Genomic DNA, 22568 nt, shown 5'->3' on the forward strand with positions numbered 1-22568 from the left:
ATTAGAGATATCTGTATAAGAAGAGACTATCTGGATTGAGGACCCGGGATCTTTCCCTTTAACTTTCGCCCCTTGGAGTTCTCCAGTTCTGTGAATGGTGTGCACCGTTTTCCGCCCTGTACTCTGTAGGATTTAGTGATGAGGATAATGATGCCAAAGGCTTGACGGGCGGGGGGGGGGGGGCGGAGGGGGGGAGAAGGGAGGGAGGGGGGAGGGAGGCGAAGGCGAAAGGGAGGGAGGGAGGAAGGGAGGGAGGTGGAATTTCATTTCTTCCACTAAAGCGTTTGCGGAGACTTCAAGGTATAATCTATCCCAGATCCTTTCCCAGAGAGAAACTTGGCGATCACGTTTTCACATGATGCTCACGCTCAGGGCGCTTCAATTATCCCTCCCCACAAAGATAGGTGGCGCGTGTTTCAGGGTCTCTCGTCTCTCTCCTACAGAAAAGAAAAAGAAAAAAATGTCATTAGAAGAGGCGTAACACGTCAGTCCGTCCCCAGGTTTGTGTTTCCTGGAGTGGCCGAAAGAGATCAGTTCTAACCTGCTCCGCAGGAATAACGGTCCTGCCTCCCGACACTCTTGGCGAGGTTTTTGTACAGTTTGCTCCGGGAGCTGTTTCTTCGCTTCCACCTTTTTCTCCCCCACACTTCGCGGCTTCTTCATGCTTTTTCTTCTCACCATTTCTGGCCAAAACTACAAACAAGACTTCGCAGGTAGGTTTTTTTTCCTCCCCTTTTCTCTCTTTTTATCCCTTTTTGGTGTGCTCGTCCTCCATCCTCCTTTTCTAATTTTCTCTTTTTGAGTGGGGATGTGAGTCTGAAGTGAGAAGGGGTGTCCGTGGGTAGGAATTTCAGGTGGGTTTAGCTCCTTTATGGCAAGCTTTTCTCAAGAGTGGCTTCTTCGCTCTCACACTCACACTCTCTCTCCTTGCTTTTCTCTCCTTTTTCCCTCCCCCAAATAATTTCCCCTGTACCTGTCCATTCAGGTAACCAAAGGTGCCCTTTGCTATCCAGCCCAGGAAAAGTTTTATTGAGAATTATATGGCTGGAATAAAAACTCAGCAAGGGGAGAGGTCCTGCTCTATTTTCGCATCTAGTTCCAATTCATTATATTCAGCAATTAGGACTTGGCAAATACCTGTTAATAATTACAAAACTTGGTCAGTTACAGACCTACAAATTCGGGGGGCAAGTCTTTCTCTTAGACATGGCAGTTCATCCTCTCCCACCGAGAAGGCTGTTTTCTAAGCAGAAAGTTGTCTGTTTTTGTCTGCTTAGCGAGTTTCATTTCTTTATTTCATTCTTTGTGTGTGTATGTGTGTGAAGTAACACCTCACTTCTGTGATTATAAATAAAGAAGTGAAAGTCCTCATGGAACTTGAGTCGTTTACCAAAGTGGAGGGGGGGCACTACAGCTGGGAAGAAAACTGCTGTCAGGGTATCAGGGTTTTAAATTAGGATAACTTTTAAAATTGTATTTTTAATGGCAAAGTAATATAGACATGGATTTAATAGAAGACACATACACACATATATCCCATTCCATACTTTGGCACTGAAAAGTCGAGAGAGAGATAGCAGGAGTTCCCAGGAACAGTGATGAGCCCGGCTAACATGAATGTGTTTATCTCCCACCTACTGATATATTTTACATGCTCCCCCTGTAATGATGAAGGCAAGATTACTAACTCCAGACTTAGGAGTAACAGGCAAAGATAAAGTTTACAGCACAAATGCCCTGTCTCTCTCTCTCACACACACACATGCCCATAAAACTAGCAACTTACTTTATTAAACATGTATTTATATGCAGTCGTGTGTTTCAGGATGAATATAGACAGGCCAGCTGTTTCATCCCAGACACTTGTGTGACCATTTCTTTATTTCAGGATTTCCCCTAACAATTTCAAATCAATAGGACAAGGAAAGAAATGATAAAATGTGTCAAACTTAAAAGTCTCCTACTGTGTATGCCTAGGTAAATTTAAGGTGCTTTCTAAAATATCCACTTCCCCTTCTCTCTGCCCCCCTCCCTTCACCCTCTCAGCAAATGTGTGGAAACTGATACTCACTTTCCAGGTTTTCTGCAAAGCTTCTAGCACAGGAGACAATAGGTGCTGGGCGTGGGGACTGAGTGTGCCCGGCAGAGAAAGGGTTAATGGCCCTTGTGTTACAGTTTGCATCTGTTACATCTTTTATAGCCCCCTGTTTAAACTAATCCTCGAGGCACAGCATCTTCCCAACCTCCACCGAGTTTTCAGGATTCTCCTCCTCTCCTGCCTGCCTCCGAGGTTCCCCTTCTCCAAGTTTTGACAGTTTCAACTGAAAAAATGCAGCGCCTCTCTCGATTTTTAGGTACAAAAGTTTCGAAGCCAGAAAGGATACGATCATTTAGTAGAGCTTAAAAGTATTGCCGTAGTGGTTGGACTTTCTCTTTCCTTTCTTAAGGGGAAAAAAAAATCTACTGGAACTATTTAAGGGAACCAGTGTGGGGGAGCATGTGTGTGAGTGAGGTGGGGGGAAATACTTAAGTAAATATTGTCAAAGTGGCGGGGGGTGGGGTGGGGTAAAGGACAATGTCCAAAGAGACTTATAATTATATTTATCATTGCGGCGTAAAACGGGAAATCTTAATTTGGGGGCGAGAGTGGGGGGAGGAAGAGACGGTGCCTCGATAAACTCCAAAAGGGGAGGGGAGGGGGCGCTGGGCGAGTGGGCTTCCTATAATTACTATTATCAATTTGCCCGAGTGTGCTTCATCCAGGGGCTGTTTCGCGTTGTTTGTTTGTTTGTTTGTTTGTTTCCTCTGGGAATTGGGGGGGTGGGGGGATGAGAAAAGATGAGAGCGAAAAGAAAACCTCGCCTCACCCCAAGTTCCCGAGCCGGGGGCTGAGGACTTTTCGGAGGAAAGGGTCCGCCTAGCCCTGAGTCAAGCGGTCTTACTGTACCGCCGTGTGCATTCCCTCATACGGTCAGGAGTTATGACTCATTTCGAAGATGTAATTCTTGTCTCTCTGATCCCCTCGCGGGTGCAACACACCAAACAGTAACAAACACAAAGCGCCTCGGGGCCAAGGCTGGGGGTGGGGGGCGGGGAGGGGGCCGCCGAAGTTTCGCTTTGGCGTTGGGGGGCGCGGATGGGTGCTCGCCGGGGCCCTGGCCCGGCTCCCCTGGGCGGCCCGCGCGCGTTTCAATGGGCGCGGGCGAAGCCCACATTGTCGCTGTGTTTGGTTGCTAGATCGAGCCTGCGTGCTGCCGAAGCAGGGCGCCGAGTCCATGCGAACTGCCATCTGATCCGCTCTTATCAATGAAGCAGCCGATCATGGCGGATGGCCCCCGGTGCAAGAGGCGCAAACAAGCCAATCCCAGGAGGAAAAACGGTAAGAAGCGGCCCGAACCAAACTTTTCCGGGCCACTCCGCGGCTCGAGACCCAGGGAGAAGGAGGGGGAAAGGGAAAAGGAACCGAGGCGGCGGCGGCGGCGGCGCCCAGGGCTCTAGGGCGAGCCTCCCTCCGCGGCCGGCGCCGGAGCCCGGCGCGCGCGGCGGCTGGACTGGGGGGAGTTGGGGAAGTGCCGGGCAAAGTGAGCGTCAGGCACCCGGGGGCTCCGAGCGCGGGGGTCCGGCCGGGGCCCCGCGCCCCCAGCCCCGCTGCCCCCCTCAAGCCCCTGCCTCCGCCCTCCCTCCGCCTCCGCCTCCCGCTCCGCTCGCGCCCGGCCCGCCGGGTCTCCGGCCGGGCTTCGGGAGCGTCCGGCTAAGGCAGGGCGGGGGCCCAGGCGCTGGGTCGCGCAGGATCCCGGGGCGGGGGCGGGGGTGGCAGAGAGACTGCGAAGGCAGGAGAGGGGAACCGGGGCTGCGCCTCAGCGAGGCTTAAAGTTTCTTGCCGGAGTCGCCCGGCCGCCTCTCGGTGCGCCAAGTAACGGTCCGCGGGCAGCGGGGCCCGGCCCATCGCGCCCAGACCCCGGGGTGGGAGGGAGTCGGCCGGCCCCGCGCGGGGTCCGGTGGGGTCGATGATGGCTCGGGGACGGATGACTCCTCTCCAGCAGGCTCTGGCCCCCAGGCCGGGGACTCAAGGAGTCGCAGGGCGCAGCGAGACTTTTCCCGGCAGTTTCTACATGGTCTGGAGGAGCCCGTTATCTAGGCTGAGTCAGGAAGGAGGAAGGAGATGGGGGTTCGAGGGGCACACGCATATCAGAGGTGGGATATTAAAGGGGGGGGGTGACAGTTTGGTAGGTCCATCTTGGAGAGAGCCAGAGAAGGAACGAGGGGGGAGAGAGAGAAACACAGAGAGAGGAAGAGAGTGAGAGAGAGACCCCCTAGGTATTACCCCAAACAAAATCGTGGGAATAAAAGAGAAAAGTGATTGGCAAGAGCGCGGAAGGCGCCTGGGGGAGGGGAGAGGGCTGGGGACTAGCGAGGGTGCCGGGGGGGTGGGGGAGCTGACGGAGGATAACTGAGTTTAAAAAGAAAGAAACCAACCCCCGAAAACAAACAAGCGAACGAGCGCCAGCCCAGACTCGGAAAGGAAACTTCTCGCTCCCCTCGCTCTCAGCCCCATCACCCGGTGCGGGGCCGCGTAGACGCTCCCGAGGCAGGCGCGGGGACGCAGCGCCCACCCGGCCTCCCGGCCTCCGCAGCCCCAGCCCGCGCCTCGCGGGGACTGCCCGGGCCCACTTGGAGCAACTTTCCTCTAGAGAAGACAATTGTGCGCGCCCCCGGCCTGCCCCAGAACTGCGCGGCGCGGGGAGGGGGCGGCTGGGGGGCGCAGCGTGAGGTGCTGGAAGGAGCAAAACACAAAGACGAGAGAATTTTGATTAGAGACAAATGATGCTTTTCTCTCTCTCTCTCTCTCTCTCTCTCTCTCTCTAGGTTTTGTGTGTGTGTACGCGTGTGTGTGCGTGTGTGTGTCTTTTGCTTGTTGTGGTGGAGGTGTCGAGCCATATGGGGGAGTGATAGAGGAATTTTAGTCAGAAACTGTTCGTTACGTTATCCTGCCTTTCCCCTTTGTGCTGTCTTTGATCTATTTGCTTGGCTTAGTATTACAGAAAAACAAGTACAATAATATATTCCGAGCTGCTTCCCCAAGATTCAGTTCAGGCTGCTGCTGTTTAAGTCTCTCCCTCTCTCTTTCTCCTTCTCTCTCTCTCTTAATTTAATTTTTTTTTCACTCTGGTGTCTGGCATTATTTAAGGTGGTCCTTACGCAGGAGACCTCCCCTTCCCCATCTCTGAGTAATTTAGTAGAAACTAAAATTACACCTAATGTCCCCCTCTCCTCTCTTGTGTTTCCTCTGTTCCTTTTATTAAATGTTGGTTATTGATTTTCTAAAATCAATGTCTGTTGTGGGGCTTTATTCCCCCTCTTACAAGTATCTAAAGCACGTTGCTGATCAACTGGATAACAAAAGCTTTGTGTCAAGGAGGCTTTTTTCCCCCTTCTGTTAAACAGTCTTTTTTTTTTTTTTTTTTTTTTTTGAAAGAAAAGAGAATGAGATTTAAAACAAGGCTCCCAGAAGTGTTCTTTTGCAGGGAAGACTATTTAAAGTGTGCATTTCTTCTTGCCTTCCTCCTTCCACCTCCTTCGGGATTTTGCCACCGTTGACCAGCCTGGCCCTAGCAGTGAGGCCAGGCCAGAACCCAGGTCTAAGGAAATAGAGGGATCCTGGCTGCCTGGGAACCCCTGGGAGACCTGGCAGAGAGGGAGGCCCGTTGGGCGCTTCGCAGGTGGAATGGAGTGCCAGAGATGTCCGCAGTCATGGACACTGCAAGTATTTCCCCTCCACCCAGCCACTAACTTGGGAGAAGCCTCCACATTCCGAAGTGGAAAGTTGAATTGCACATTTTAAGGCATTTAGCCCAGATCCTGCACACTTAACATCAAGCCTGTCCATTGCTTACAGCTTCTCTAACTTTGACTGTTACCTGTCTCTTTTTCCAAACAAGCTATGGGAAAACATGCTGTGTATTGGTTACTTGTCAGTGTTTTTCACTGGGTTTAATGTGACTGAGCGATGTTCTGGTTTTGAGAAGCAGGTAGAAGAGTACTACCACCCCACCCCTTTTTCATTTTCTTTCTCATCAAACACATATCCAGTGCCTTTCCCTTTGGGAATTGCTAGGATTTATCTGAACTGAGTGGATTTTTCTTCTTTCCTGGATTCATGGAAAAGATGTCACTTTTGAGCTTGTGTCTTTGCTGATAACACTAAATATGATGATGCTTATCAAAATCATGTAGAAATTCCTGGAAAGAAATAATGGCAATAATAATCGTAGAAGTAGAAGCTGGAAGGGAAAAAAAGATGGTCATCCAGGAACCTAGAATGGCACTTTATATAATTTTAATGAAGTCAACACTGTATATATTGACTAAGACGACAAGGAGATAAAACGTGTAAAGCAGTGTGTGTGTTTTAAAGGCTGGTCAAGAATGTGGGTTAGAAGACAATGCTATGTACATTTAATAAAAAGCAAAGGAGAAGGAGGCAGTTGAAGAAAAATAAATGTACAAAGAGAGAAACAAGTATCTGAAATACAACCTTCCAGATTCTCAGGCTAGCAAGATGCCTGGCAGAGGCAGTGCCAGGGCCAAGTTAACCCATAGCGGGCAGTCAGTCTCCTTTCCCCCACATGGAAAGGATGAAATCTCTTCCCAGAAAATAAGATGTGCAGGAGGAAAGGGAGTGGGGTGAGGGGGAAGGAGGCAAAAAGCGAGTTGCCCGCAGACAAGAATGTGTGTCGGTTTCAAGAAAGTTCAGTCAGATGATCCTCAGTCGCCTGACTCACTTTGTAACACTTTCACTGAAGCTGGAGAGGAGGGGGAAAACCCAGCCCCCTTTTTCTTTCCCCTGATTATACCCCACTATCTCCACACAGCCTTGGAGTCAGAAATGAGCACTCGGAGCGGGAGATGCCCTGCTGCTGCTTGCCACCGGTGCGGCCCGTTTGTAACTTGCAAAGTTTGTTGCTTTTGCCCCTGATTCGGGCAGCGGGTCCTGGGATGCTCCTGCTTCCCTCCTGCCTCCCATGGAGCCCGGGAAGAGGGTCTGCCTCCCCATCCCGCCGCCTTCCAGCATCAGCCTCTGAAAAATCTCACAGAGACATGCGCGTTGTAGCAAAAATCAAATCCGGAAACTGCTTGTTTCAGAGAAAGGAATGAAGTTGTCTTTTAAAGAAAAACTGAATTAGGAGGAGAGAAAAGGAAAATAGGAGAAGAAAAGAAAAGTTAAATTTGATTTTTCTCCAGAGTTTCCGCCAAAGGGTTGGGGACAGTGTGAAGGAGAAGGGGAGCTTTTTACAAATGCCTTTGGTCTCTGAACTTCAGTGGCAAAGAACAGGGATCAAGTTGAATGTTCTCAGGGCTTTGGATCCTAGAGGAGAAACAGTCAGAAGAGCAGAAATGATTATCCCTGTTTAAAATAAGCCCTCACTCTTTACCACATCCTTAAAGGAGTGGAGGTGCTGGTAGTGATGGTTAGAGGCAATGAGGGACGGAGAAGTTGCTCCCGTTTCAGAGATGCTTAAATGAAAAGGAAAGAAAATGCAGTCAACCCCTTCTCCAGGAGGTGCCTCCTAGCTCTCCTCCCTGAGAGGTGAGGTTGGGATGGGGCACACACACAAGAGTCACACACACTTAGACAGGGAAGTTTCCTTCGGATCACAGTCAGTCCAGACTTGGTTATCTTTGCAAAGTGTGCAAATCTTTGGCAAGTAGCTTTCTTCGTAAAGTTGATGAGCTTCTAGGAAGCCTGTTTTGCTGACTTTCAAAGCACTCGGGCAGTTTGTATGGCAGGTACCAGTTCTGAGGGCACTCCAAAGATATCCATCTCCATCCTTTTTTCTCTGTGGAGATCTTCTGCAAGTTTTGTCACGCTGCACACACACAAGGCTGGGGGCTATGTATCTAGGCTGATGTATTTGTTTTATTTTGGTCTGGAAGAACTCAGCCAATTGGGGTAGAAGCATGCTTTCCTTCGTAGCAGAGCCAGTAGGCTGCTGGTGTCCATAGAGTGACAGTCCACCAGGACTAAGGGTGGGCTGAGGATTTTAAACTTTACATTGTTTCTCTGTTACCAAATACAAATAAATGCACGTCTTCCACCATTTGTTTTCAAATAGGGTAAAACCAAGATTAAAGTTGCCTGCTCAACTGCTATGTCATAGGTTTCAGTGTTTCCCTTCCTACTTAATTTGCTTAAAGAAAATTCCAAGAGGTTATTAAAGACCTTGATGCCATATTAAGAATATTTCCTGGGAAAAATGTGTGTCTACCCTGAAGGTAGGAAAGGAGGGCGTTGCTAGCCTCTCTAGCAGTGCGGCGTTTATTCTAAGATGTGGGAGATTCTTTTCCTTGCAACAGTTTTTGTCATCTGCATTCTTCCAAGGCTTTTAAGGTGCATTTTCTTCTGTGTGAAAGGAAATTCTTTGTCCTTTTCCTCTCAGCACCGTGGCTTCCCAAGGTAGACACTATTTTGTGCCTGTCACAGAGAGAGGGAGTGCAGGTTTGCAATGCTCACAGACAATTGATTGTCTGCCCTAATGTGTTTCATTTACATGTTTATAACGTCAATGGTGCTGGGGTGTCCACTGTACCATTCATTCCCGCATTCCCACAAGGGGGCAATTGTCTGAATGGCCAAGTCAGACACCTTTTTGATTGCTCTTTGGTTGTCTTTTCAGAGCAAAGAGATAAAGGAGGAAAATCTGTGATGCAGAAACACTAGTTGAAAATATACAGAATTAAATGTCACCACAAAAGCAGATGTTAACATAAGCCCAAATATGCTTTTTAGCCAAGATGTGAAGGTTGAAAAAAATAATTCAGAGCAGAGGGAAGGATGATTTAAACCAATAAATATAGCCCTATTCTCCCTCTTTATTTCTTTTCTGTCTTTAGCAATCAGAAGATGAAATGTAATTTTCCTTTTCATTTTTAAGCCTTGAAACATCCAGGCACCTCCTCATTATTTGTATGTTTGCTGTGATTTGTGAATTTTGTATATATTTACATAGCTCTGTTTATGCCAACAGCATCAGCTTACCACTTGGAAAATCTATTGAATGACTATTTGGGCTGTGGGGAGGGTAAACTTTTAAAAAGTAAGATCCAAGTATTTCTTCATCAAGCAGTTTTTAAAAGGAAAACGATAATAATCAGTAGGCTCCATGGAAGCCTTTGCCTTAATAGCTATGTGCCAAATACTTTTATCTTGGGTGACAGTCATGTCAGAGTGAAAGCTCTCAGGAAAAGTGTAACTAGTAGTTACAAAGTAAATAAAGGATTTCGTTTTAAGGTGTTCTGTAGTGTTTTTATGCTGTGTATGTGCATGTGTGTGTTTTGTCTTGTGTTTCCTCTGAGGAGGTAAGAAGAAAAGCCATCCATGCGTGTATCTTTTGGCTTTTCTCTTCTTTCCGTTCTCCCCTACATATTATGCATATATGTAGCCCACATGAATACACCTGTTTAAAAGAAAATCACAGTTCAGATGGTGCCTTGCTGGTTCATTTAGGAAACAACAATTATTAGAAGTTGGTCTGATTTCACGTGTGGTCCATGAACAGAGAAAATACCAACTCTTGTGTCATCTGGTGGGAGGCAAATGGGGGAAAAACTTTTATAATTTTGTAGTAAATTAGAGAGGGGAAAAAAATTGCCAGTCTGTGAAAAGATTTTTGCCTCTCCGGGAAGACACACACACACACAGTAGCTGCACCGTTAGCTGAACCCCTGACACGGCGGTCTTTTGAATGCCTTAGGTATGATTTCACTTTCGCTCACATCAATGCTGACCTGAATGCCTTTCATATCTGATCCGCTGTGTCTCTCCCAGTAAACATCCCCTGAGGGGAGAACAAAGAAAGGAGCTCTTCTTCTTCTTAATCACAATTCAGCCCTTTCACCGCCGGCAGGCTCCATTTGCATTCTGCCACAGAAAGCCAAGATGAAAAGAAAGAGAGAGAGAGAAAGAGAGAGAGAGAGAGAGAGAGAGAGAGAGAGGCACAGGGTAGTAGCTGAGTAAAATAACTTAGGTGTTTGTGGCTGTTTGTTGGGCTTCCCCTAGTTACCAGCCTTATATAGCTGATGCTCCACCAGGCCCTGTCCCTCCTGACAGGCATATAGTGTTACAAGATGGCATGTCTGTACTATTCATGGCCACCCGCTCAACACTTGAGGTAAAAGGTGTCAGGAGGGGATCGAATTCTCCCCCAGAAGCCTGTTAGATTTGGGGTCAGGTGTGTGGACTTCCCGCCCTTAAGTGCTGCCTACGATTTGGCTTTAATAAGTCTGATTGTTTACCAGCGGACCAGAGAGGTGAGGGCCCTGGGGGTGGGAGGGACGGACGAGCTGGAGACTGGGCCCCTGGTCTGGTTTCAGTGACGGGTCCTCAAACCCAGCCTGAACACACTGATAAATCCTCAGGAAAACTGGAAAAGACTTTCCCATTTTTCCCCCTGACTTTTTATGATAATTCATATTTTCAAATGAAAGGGGAAAAAAGCCAAGAAGAAACTCTCAAATGAGCCAAAAAGGAAAAAAAAAATTCTCTGAAAAGAATTTTAGGGGGAAAAGTTGTGCTATTTTAAAAAGCTTTGAGGGCTGTAAAGTGCCACGTTTTTCACACCTTCTCCATACTTTTTTTTCAGATTTTTTTAGTATGTTTAACATTTGTGAGATGACAGCCTTTTTGTATCTCAAACTGGATGCTTCAGGATTTGTAGGGGAGGGGTTGGTGGTATTCACGTTCTCTTGTGAGAGAAAGTTTGTGCCTAAAGGCCTCCTTCCTGGGAACTGTTTAAATCCTCGCAGGCAGACCTGTCAGGTTTTACTGTGTTATTTGCCACCATTTTCAACATGCAAAAGTAACATGCAGTTAATGGTATTGGAATGAGACCACAGCAAGAGCAGAAACCTCTCGTGACAACTTTTCAGCGACATTATCTTGCTCCTAGACTGTCTTGTCTTTTTCTTCCCCTTTCTGAAACCACTTTTGAGATACCAGTACTTTTCTCCCAACAATTAGATTAAGGATACAATGTGCTCACACACATACACCACACACACACACTTTCACTCACACACACACACACAAACTTTGGAAGTGCAATCTCTTCCAACAGCAGAGTGAATGATTTGAAACGGGGGCTTTTCCAATAGCCCTTGTGGAAGATTTCACTTATAAGAGCAAAACTAACGGATATATTAGAAGTTGTATGCGAACATGTGACACAGATTCCTGATTTTTTTTTCTTTTTCCCAGAAGATTTACAGAATTTACAAAAAGAGATTATCCCTACACCTTCCAACCCTCCTATCCACCCCCATGACCCAAGCAATGAAGGATTTAGGCAGATTTACTTCAGTAAACACCTTTGGACACTTGGGGAGAAAGTGGGAGTCTGTTTGCAAAAGGAGGCTTTTGTTAAGTGAGGTACGGGGATAATGCTTTACCAGGCAGCTGTGATATTAACCTACCCAGCAATGCGGGAACACTCTTTAACTCTTTGAGTGCCTGGCCCCTTGCGCTCAGCAGATAAAATCCTGGCTCTCCAAAGACACTCAGAATTCTGGCTCTAGCAGTTTATTATTCAGACAAGTCTTATAGGCATGAAAACTGTTCAAGCTTTTAAAACAATGTGGTTTAATTAGATGAGGTGGACTTACATTGCTCATAAGCCCTCCAAATGGTGGTTTATAATTGGCAAGGGAAAAAAAAAAGATAGAAAAAAGGAATCAAGGCAGCACATTAAAAATTCCAGGAAATATCTTTAGAAAAGCTATTTTCATTTCTAGCTTTTAAAATATTAGACTACAGTAGCTAGAGGGAATGAAGCAGCTGGGGCCTCTCTCCTTCCTATAAAAGACACCAGAAGTTTGTGATGAAGAAAGGGACTTCAATTTGAAAAGCTATGAGAGGCCAGTTCGGACAGTGATATGATCTCAGCCTTCGTATCTTTTCAAGGGGGAAGTACTGCCTATCTGTCCAAACCTGGGAGGTTATGTGAACCTCAGAGTCAGGGCCTCAGGCTGGCCGTTACCAACTTGAGACTTTCCAAAGCAAGCAGAGAGCCATTTATGAGGAAGGAGTTAATGGTTATTTTTTGCTGGGCACAAGAATAACTTTACAGGTGTTGCATTTGGGCTTAAATAAGATTGCCTTATTTAGTTTCGAAAGAGTGTAGGTGTCAACATTCGAGCAGCCACAAATGTGTGAGAAAGTAAAGGGTATGAGACATGACGGAATTAAAGGTGTTTGCTATGTTGTTACACCGTGTGTCAGGCTGCAAGCTCCCTTTGTCACAGCCTCCTGGTGATTTGACAGTGCAGATCTACTTCCCTTCTAGGTGAGACAGCATTTTTAAACTGGAGTTATAAATATGGTACACCTTCGAGTTGCACCCTGCCTCCCAGATCCGTGAATCCCATTTGAAAGCATCTTGCCCTGAGACACAATGAACAAACGCCCGTACACAAGGAGGCTGTGGGCTCGGGGGCCCGGGCAGCGCCAGCATCACAGTAGCTGGCATTGACTGTTGTTTGGCAAGAAGGTCCTCTGCCAAATCATCCAATAATTAAGTTTTATGTTATTTGTATGAACGACCAAGCATGCAGTATTCCTTTTCAAATCAAAGGGAGGCTTAAAATTACTTTTTGAACACTTTCAGACCATGGTCAGGTCACAGTTTGGGGGCTGAATTAAAATGATCTCATTCATGATCTAATTGAGGTTGGCAAAACCTTAGCAGTAGCAGGAGTACATAAATATAAATCAAAGACCAAAATTTAGCAAATCATATCATTTGCTAGAAATCTGCTCATGAATTATTCTCCGATTGCCAACCCAGAAGTTAAACTTTGTCTCCCCTCAGCAACAGTAACTGCGCATATTTTTTCAGGCTTCTGACAGGAAAGTTAGAAGATCTGAAAAGAGAAAGGAGAAGGAAGATGATCACTGTGTCATCAGATATGGTACATTTGTGGCCCAAGGAACTATGAGAGCTGATAAAGCCATGTACGTTTACAGTGGGTGCTGCAGCCTTGGTTAGAAATTAATATGGGTTTCTAAAAACCAGACTTTGGAAGAGCAGGCAGCACAGACACATTAAGAGTGTAAGGGGAGCAAACGTTTCAAGAAGGGTCTGATTGTACTTTGCTTTCATTTTTTCAATTGAGGAATGTAATCATCATAATGATTCATGATTATTTACAAATTTAGTTCTATTACTGAGCTGGGTCCAGGGATTGAGATTTGAAGTAGTGGTTAGAACTAGAAGACAATACGAAGCTGTTAGTGTGCATATTCAGGTTACCTTTCATTCTTTCTTTCTTTTTAACGCTGCTATAAAAGGAAGACTCCAAATAACTCTTCCTATAATCTGTGGGATTCAATGTCATATTCTATTGTATCTAATCAATTTTTAAGTTGTTGTATATTTTTCTTGTTTGCTGTGTATGATTTCATCTTAAACCCACACAACACTTTACTATAAACTAGAAGAGGTCTAATTCTGCAGTTGAATCTTTTGAAGTTAAAATTTTAAATCCTGTGTAAAAGAAGATATTCTTTTAATTAAACAATAAACACAGAACTGGTCAGTTGGCCACCTTTGTATGTCACAAACATATGAAGGTATGTTTTTAAATCTTCAGGATAAACTAAGGTGGGAACATTTAAAAATAATCTCAGGTGAGAGAGGTAGATGACCACATTCCTTTGGGAATAGGTAATTGTCATTAATGATTTCCTAAAATGTATTCTACATTTAAAAAACTGTAATGGATTTCTCTTTAATAGTTACGTTGCCCATATGACGACATAGTGATTTTTGTTCTTTATATACTGTTTCTTATTTTTTTAATAATAACTCTAGGAAAGGTACTCCTGACAAGGTGATAGCCACCCCCTCCTCCCAAATAAGAAATAATCAGTAATAGATGAACAGACTAAAATATTGTATAAAATCTGAGGTTTTTTTTCTTTCTCTCAAATGGATGAGTAAATTTCAAGGAATTCAGTGCCCAAGTGATCTATAAATGTAATATATAGCTTTCACTGTTTCTTAGTTTAAGAAAGTATTTATTGTCTTGTATATCCAAGTAACTGTAATCAAGGAAATTGAAATTGCCTATTCTTGGAAGTACCTAAGTTTCTATTTTAGACACCATGCACATCAATGGAAGTGTTTCACATCATGAGAATTCTCAGTTTTAAGAGGTGAGGCTTATATATAAGGAACTCAGTAAGCTGTGTTTTCATAATAAATAGACCCATTAAGAGGGAAATATCTCTGAGCAAAATGGTTGTCCTCTAAAGATGTCCCATCACCTTTGCTCTGCTGATGGGAATTTGAAAACTAAATACAGCCCATGTGCACACATTCCCACATGCACACAAACACAAATGCACCCTAGGATCCAAACTCTCAGAATTTTCCTCTTTAACTTTCACTACAATCATCTAGCTTGTGAATGAAATACACTTAAACAAAAATAGTACAGGCGAAAAATTAATGTAGATTCTTGTTTAGTAGGATTTATTGTAGGGGGGAAATGTGTTCCCTATGCCACATGACTCTTACGAAACTTACACCTATTAATCTAAGCTTTAAGTGTATTATTTAGGATAAATTACTAGCTTTGTGCTTTTGTACTGTTTTCTCCTATTTTCCTTCAGTATTACCAATCTTAACACAGATTATCCTAAACTGATTGCAAATTATTATGGTTTTTAGGACAGCATTCTGGAGTCCTGAATAAAGATGGTATTTTAAAGTAGTGTTTACAATATATAGAATAAAAAAGGGTGGGGGAGATTTAAAACTATACCGAACACTTAGAAATGTGTGGAGTTTTATACTTGTGCAGATAAGTGTGAGGTAGCCTTGCCCTGTGAAACCAAGACCACAAATGATACGTGTCAGTAGGTTCTTTGATAGGGCTTCTGGCCACAGTGTTTTTGTGCTGTCAAACTGCTATGTTGAACAAACACCTCCTCTGGGACAGAGTGATAAATGCAGAGACAGGCTGGCTTCAACCAGTCTCAGCAACCTCCTCAACCACACCCCCCACTCCCAGCCCACCTCCCACCTCCCACAATCCAGCCACCTCCCACCCCACTTTGCCCCTTTACCTGGAATTGACATTTATGTAGAGGTGCCCAGGATTTTTTAAGGTGTCAGTGGTGAGTAATTGTAGATACTCCCCAAATCTTATGAATCAGTACTCTGAAACTGCAGGCAAAGTCCTTTTTCTGGCAGGCTTTATCTAGTCTTTTTAAATGGAACTGGACTGAGCTTCTAAACTTTTGCCAACTTGAACTTTTTCCACCTTTGCTTAATCACTTGAAAACCACTTGCTTTCCTTGTCTTTCCCCCAGTCGCTTTTTATTTTCTAATGTTCAAGCTATTACATTGTGCAACACAGACAAAATTTTGCCTTAAAAAATCCAAACACTATTACCTCTTACTTTTCACTTTCTAGCATTCTTTTAGGGCTAACATTTCAAATATATCGTCAACTGGGTGTTTTTTTGTTGTTTTTTTTTTTTTCTTCTTCTTCTCTCTCGGAGCCATTATTCTCTGACTAAAACCTGTTTACTGGTGCCTTTGTGTGTGAGTTTTTTCCCCCTGACATTAAATGAATTTCCATCTTCTACTTCTGCAATCTCTAAGAAATAGATAAACCATTATATTTTTTCCCTGCTCGTATTTTAAAGTGGTGATCCTGACAGCAGGACGATTATTGCACTTTATGTTTTAGTGGATGTTTGCTGTTGCTAGTTACAGCAACACTTATCATAAGACAGCAAGAAAAGAGTAGTCCCTGGTAATTAAAGTAATGAAATATTCATTTACTCTACCTTTTCTGTAGTCTCACAAATTAGGCTGCTACATTTAATGCCTGCACTGCCTCTGTTTTTATTATAATGGCAGCTTTCGCATCTGCAATTAGGACTAATTCTGACAGTTACAATTTCTGAGGGATGGTAAACAGTGAACGAGATGTGCAGCAGAGGTATTACACGTGAAAAGCCCTTGTCTCTTTAACCTTGTTGTTTTTTTTCTCGCAGAGGTTACCTTTTCCCGATGGTGCAAAATCGACTTGACATAACTGTTCATCAGTTTCAGGGTTTTCCCTGGAGGTATTTGCATCAAATCAGCCCAGTCAAGCTTCAAGTTGAAATTGGCAGGCCAGAAACTCACAGGGTAGAGACTGGAAAAGAGACAGCCAAAGTACAGGCAGCAAACTGACAGCAGCAGAGTAAAAGACAGAGGGGTGGGGGGAGGTTGGGAGCGAGAGCTTTTCAACTTTAGTGTGCGGGAAATCTCAGCTCCTCCTGTACTGATCTCAGCAGCACCGTATCCTGAAGGAGCTTGAAAGGTTGAGATTCAGAACACCTTCAGCTAATTCTTACCACTATGGCTCACCAGCCTTGCTCCGGGGGTTTGCTCTCACTTAATCTGATTGGATGCCTAAAGAGGAGTGGGCACACTTAATTAAACGGAAGGAAAGTTCTGAGGCACCTCCCCAGCACTTATTAAAGCTTGAAAGCCAAATCTCATGATCAGTGTTATAGGAGGAAATTAAGGTGGTTTGGTTTTTTTGTTTGTTTGTTTCTAATTGTTAACTTGTAGGAAAGTGAACAATCCCTCTCTTTACCAGGTTTGCTTTCTTGGGGGTTCTCTTCTGAGCAGATTAAATGTTCACAGAGACTAGAGCTCAGGGGACTGTCCATTCCAAAGCTAATGCATTTTGGCTAACAAAAATCCAGTACAAGTAGCAAAAATTATATTTGAAGAGATACTCCTTTGAATAACATGGGTTTGCAAGTTCTCTGTCAAATAATGCCCTACTATCCTGGTAATATGAGAACACGTATTAAGTTGTTTAAAAGGTCAAGAAACATGGCAAAACCTTAAAATGTCTAAGATACTCAACTTTTACTCTCAACAAGGTCACTTTAAGAAAAATTCTGATTGCAAAACTTTTATAATTGCTTTTACAAAGAAAACAAATATGAAAAGTGTTTCCTTTGCCTGAGAACATTTTTTCTCCTTGATGTCTTAAAAAAAAAAAAAATTGTCATCCTTCCCCGTCTCTTCTAACTTTGGAGTGGGAGGGGGCTGGTGTTTTTACTAGATGATTTAAAATCCTCCTCACTTTCCAACTAGACTTGGGGGTCGAATAAGCCCTTGCTTTCAAACTGTCTTCTAGCTCTGTGTATGACAGGCATTGGCTGATCTGCTGATGCCCATTCGACAGGCACTGTTGAACTAAAGTGGTGTGACGGCACAGTTTTGTTAAGCTGTGAACAAAGGGCTGAAGATGCCTTGCTGGCATCATCCATGTGCATATTGGCCTTGTCACAGTTTTGCTTGATTTAATGCTCTGTTTATTCCTAGATATTAAAACTTAAATTCTGAACAATATGTTTTCAAATACTACATACCAACTTTATTTTAAAAGCTTTAACTTTGAGGACCCTAGGGTCCATTCGCTCATCCAGTTTCTGTGTAGCCAACATTAAAACGCAGCTTTGGAAATAAATAGATTGCCAGTAGCCTCTTAGCTGTTATCCATTTAAAAATGGGATTCCAGTTTTTAAAAGTCCTATTAGGATAAAAGATTTATTTTTCTTTGATCATTGGTTGAAAGTCATTATTTATTTCCAACACTGGATTGTCACATATATTCCTAAGGAAGAGTTACCTTGTGTGTATGCAGTGCAGTCAGAGTAGACTTTTTAAAATGACAAATTATTAAAGAGATATTCAGTAATAAAAGAAAGCATTTATAAATACCTATAAGGGTAGGCACATCACCACTGACAGAAGAAAAAAATCAAGGGAGTTTATGTTAAAGTGAGCCCTATTTAAGAGATAGCAGAAGAATTAAGATTGAGACTTGAAAATAAAGTAATTGTTATGAAAATCCCTGTTCCAGAGGCAACAGCTCGCCCATCTAAAGAAATCTTAAGTTTGGTACTAAATTTAGATTCCAGCGTCCCGCTGAATGTGTCTTGAGCTTTATCTGTGCTGGTTTTTTGTTCCCCCTCTGCCTCTCTTTCCACTCTTCAGGTTTGCTTCAAGTGTTTGCTAAGAGATTAGTTAGCAAGTTTATATTGAGGAGGTAGCCATGGGAGGCAGCTCTCTGCTTGAAGGAACGCGCAGTGGGTCAGAGTGAGAAGATACAGGGAGCTAAGACTGACTAAGGCCTGGGATCAGGTACTTTATTTTCTCTCAAAGACAAACCTCCCATAGAAAGGTTGGTGGGATGGCATCTGCCATCAGGAGCACAGATGTTACCACTTTTAGAAACTTCCAAACAAGCATTATTGCTGGAATAACTTTATGAAAAAAAAATCTGCTGTCAGAATACTCCCTTTTCATTATGTAAAGAGGCTATAATTTGACACATTCAAGGTTATTTTTACCTCCATTCATAAAACAGCATCTTTCTTGAGAGCTGTTACAAGTTAGGTGAGGAAGGTGGCAAAGGAGAGAAAATACTCAGCAGCCTAAAAGTATTGCTGCTGCTAATAATCGGTGAGACTGCACTAAGAATCTGAAATGGAATCTCCAGGGTAGAACACATCCACATTTCTACCTGCCCTAAGCGTGCCTTCTTAGCAGTGACTGAGATGAACTGTCAATTTCTTTTCAGTGGTAGTTTTTCTCCATGTTCACTTATGCCAAATAATTCCCACAGCCAGAAAGAGTGATACAGGTAGGGGTGGCTAGGAAAGAATAAGACTTTATTGCTAGTTTTTGTATAACATCAGGCATGAGAAAGACACTTGCTAACAGCATAGATTGCAAGACACTCTGTGGCCTGTTCTCTTAGTTTCACGAGAAAATTTTGTCCAATCCCATAGGTGTCAACGAGATTTAGACATGTAATCTCCAACCTGGAAAAGAACAGAGCTTTTAATATATTAATGGGGGCAGATTCTTACTTAATATATGAAGTGAATTTTGGTGTCAGTTTGGGGTTTCCTATTAATACTTTGTTAGCAATTGTTTATGGAAGAGACAAACAGCAGTCCATCCAAATAGTCCTCCTTCCCCAACCCCCAACCCCTATCTTCGTATTAACTGCTTTGTCCTGTCAGCTCATAACATTCTATCTTTAAATTACTCTAAATGAAGCCATAATTCTAGTTATGTTTTGTAACAAATCCATGGCTAGGACCAACATGACTTCTCACCTTTTAATGAACTGTTCTGCTTTAGGATCTTCTAAGGAATAGAGTGTAAAAAGAAGCAAAGCAGGAGATGAAGAGGTCTCGTAAATAGTTTCCTTTGAACATCCACAATTGCTTACATGGCCTTTTCCCCTTTTTTCCAGGCTGGCAGAAATGGCCTAGCCCAGGACTCATCCAAGTGAGCACATTTCAGAACAACTCATTGGATGATTGGAGGGAGACACAAGCCCTACGATACCAATGCAGTGTATTAATGGAGAAAGTTCCTGAGATTGGGAGTGGGTGTGACATTAGGCTAGGGTATTCCTGAAAGGCTCTAATTCATGTGAGAATATTAAGTGTAGATCTTCTAGCTATCAGTTAGCATAAGGTTTCATAGTCAGGTACTGATGGCTCTTTCCCCCCGCTACCCCCCCATCCAATTTCTAGCTGAGTGAGGAACAGGCTCTGCATCGTATAAATAAGATCTTTGAATTTATCTGCAACGAGGTACAGCTTTAATGATCTGTATCTGCAAGCCAGGAGCATGAATGTGATCTTATTGTATCATAGTGTAGAGATGAGATAGGCTAGCGCTACAGCACACCAGTGCATTGTGCCTGGGTGTAGGGAACAATCCTTCCATTTCCAAAGCAGCAACTCTTTATTTTTCATCATTGTTTCTTTACCTCACTTGTATGCTTCTTGTGATACAGATCTGAGTGAGTTGTGCAAGCTTCAGACTTGCCAGCCCCCAGCTCCCAGGCCTAGTACAGAGTAATTCATAAACTTACCATATTAGACTATCAGATGGAAACCAAGGGTTTCTACTGTGGTGGAATTGGAAAGCCCATTGTTTTGATTATCATTTCATCAGCCCCAACTGATACTAGTAAGCTCAAGGAAAACATACTTCAGTTACAGTTGATTTTCAGATTCCAAAATGGTGCTGCAAAGCCTGTGCATCTCTAATTATATTTTATGCTAGGCTGTGCAATACCAAAATATACGCTGCAGCAATCAGTGAGTGAACAGTATCAATCAATTTGTAAACAGATGAAGTCACTCATTCCCAAACTGGTTTTCCAAAAACAATTACTAAATTACAATAGAAAAAAATTGTACAGTTACTGTATTTGTGTGCTGTGTTACAATCAACATACCAGGGAAACAAAACAATTTAATGCAGAAAAATCATCATTCATCTACATTATAATTGCTTCTTTTTCACATCTACAGGGCGGTTAATTAAAATTGTGATTAAATGCGGTCGCGCTGCCTAAGATGTCTTGCCCAAAACAGGTGGTACAGAATTTAAAAGTAAAAAAAATGTAATTAGCATTGGAAATTGAGAAATTGCCTGTAAGAATCAGTGTTAATTTCAGTCAGTGATGAGGTAATTTATAAATGAATGCAGTGGAGGCTGTGCAAATGCACAATTGCCTTCCTTGCCATTCTTAGCATTCTCAGCATGCAGGTGAAAATGTTTTCAAAATATTGAGGTAATTTGAAAATCAATCCATGCATTCTGTATCTTTTTTCTCCCATTTGTACCAAATGCTGAACAAATGCTGCCATAGATGGCACAATCCATCAGTTTTTTACTTTCTAAAAGCAATGCAGCACATATTTTAGACCTAGATTAAGAAATATAACAACACAAATTGCAAGCCTAAAATTGTTACATGGGTCAAAATTGTACACCTGAACTTCTGACTAATGGAGGTTTGGTTGGCTGTGAAATGCTGCCATCAATAAAATAGAGACATGGGGGGAAATCTTTCTATGGTATAGGTAGTACAAATAGAGTGACTATTAACCAATCCAGTAAATACTTGAGATTAAATTTTTAAAGTTTAAGAAAGAAACAGAAAATTTATAATAAGGCTGATGTTTTTCTTAGAATCTTGAACTGTAACTTTGTTATTCCATCTAGAAACATCTAAAACCAGTTAATAAAGTTATCACTAGAAAAAGTGTTTCCAGCAATTAACTGTTTTTCAATGTCATCTTTCCTTTCAACAAAGATGCAACTTTCTACAAAACATTATGCTATCAACTTAGTATATTTCAAGCGTTCTGTTGGCAAATGAGTGGATTTTATAGATTAGATACTAGTTAAAAATTATTTCTATTTACGCTGTATTTTTACTATTAAACCACTAGGCTTTTAAAATCTTTTAATGGAAGAAATATAACTTTCATGTGCTTATTCTGACCCTCTGAACAGTATGAATTTAAAATATTTTAATAATGAATTGAGAATATGGGGTTTGAGTATCTGGCTTGAAAACCACTGGAGTTAAGAGACTGTGGGGATTTTTAAGCGTCCTCTTCTGTGTTTGGCATTCTGCAAAATGATCTGTCCATATAAAGCTCATCCTAAGAATATGCTTATTTAATTGTGGCAGATCAATCTGATTATCAAATTCTCTCGTGTAAAATATTCTACGTGTTTTTTGCTGTTTCAGGCAGAAATCAATAATTTCATTTCACTCTGAAGTTATGTTTTGGGGTAATACTGACATTTTGGGGAGAAAGGTGAAAAATAAGGAATACCGTATGTATCTCTGGGAGTGTCATCTTTATTCATTCATTCATTTTTAGAGACAGGGTCTCACTCTGTGTTTCAGACTAGAGTGCAGTGGCCCCATCCTAGCTCACAGCAGCCTGAGATTCCTGGGCTCCAGGGATCTCTGGGAGTACCTTTCTATCCTCTGATTTCAGGCCTAGTTTCGGGCCTTCCCTCATGACCCTTCCTGATCGTTTTTAGGACACAAATGAAAAGTGCAATTTAGAGGTGACAGCTCAGCTGGTTGTTCCAAATGGCATGCCATCGTTTCTCTCATATTTAAATCTGTTTCCCATTTAATATTACAAGTAGAAATAAAATGAGACCTCTAAATGGAGGAAACGGAAAGGTCACCAGTTAACTCCATGATCCCTCTCCTTTCACCAGCTCTCGCCTCCCACTAACTTGTGATGATGACGATTTCATATTCCAGCAGTCAGTTCACCTTCAGCGAGGGTGGGTGCAGACTTCATCAAAGAATGGCTTCCTGGATTTCCTTCAGGACCTGTGAACATAAGATCTGCAACCACATGGGGCTTGGTTCAAATTTCAGCAGAGTGGTGGGATGGAGGAGGTATTATGACGTGCTCCAGGCTGCACTGGTTCTGAGTTTACAAGGGGTCACAAGGGTTAGAGAATCACAGATGTCAATAGAGCGCGAGGACCTTCCTACCCCTTGAAATATTTGCAGTAGAAATCTTACCTCTTTACGTTTGGTTCATAGTGCCCTAAGAGCTTAGCAGGGCAATGTGGAGTTACCTGGGAGATGCCACCAATGCTTTATATATATATATATAGTGTATATTATATAATATATAA

At 43.1% G+C, this 22568-nt stretch overlaps 1 protein-coding gene across 6 annotated transcripts in view; it reads left to right on the top strand.

Annotated features, from left to right (window-relative positions):
- The first annotated feature begins 302 nt into the window (after nt 1-302).
- ZEB2 (zinc finger E-box binding homeobox 2) overlaps nt 303-22568 on the top strand; it is a 135529-nt gene continuing 113263 nt past the window's right edge. For 3 of the 6 annotated variants that reach the window (XM_003267620.3, XM_003267621.3, XM_012502534.2), the window contains exons 1-2: nt 303-713; nt 3238-3379. In XM_003267620.3, coding sequence (XP_003267668.2) covers nt 3307-3379 — 73 coding nt within the window. In that variant the 5' untranslated portion in view covers nt 303-713; nt 3238-3306. Of the gene's footprint in view, nt 714-2201; nt 2355-2886; nt 3046-3237; nt 3380-22568 lie in introns of those variants that run through there. The other 3 variants (XM_030801474.1, XM_030801472.1, XM_030801473.1) reach the window with 3 other exon arrangements.

This window comes from Nomascus leucogenys, chromosome 20 (genome assembly GCF_006542625.1).
Source record: "Nomascus leucogenys isolate Asia chromosome 20, Asia_NLE_v1, whole genome shotgun sequence".
Classification (NCBI taxonomy): domain Eukaryota; kingdom Metazoa; phylum Chordata; class Mammalia; order Primates; family Hylobatidae; genus Nomascus; species Nomascus leucogenys.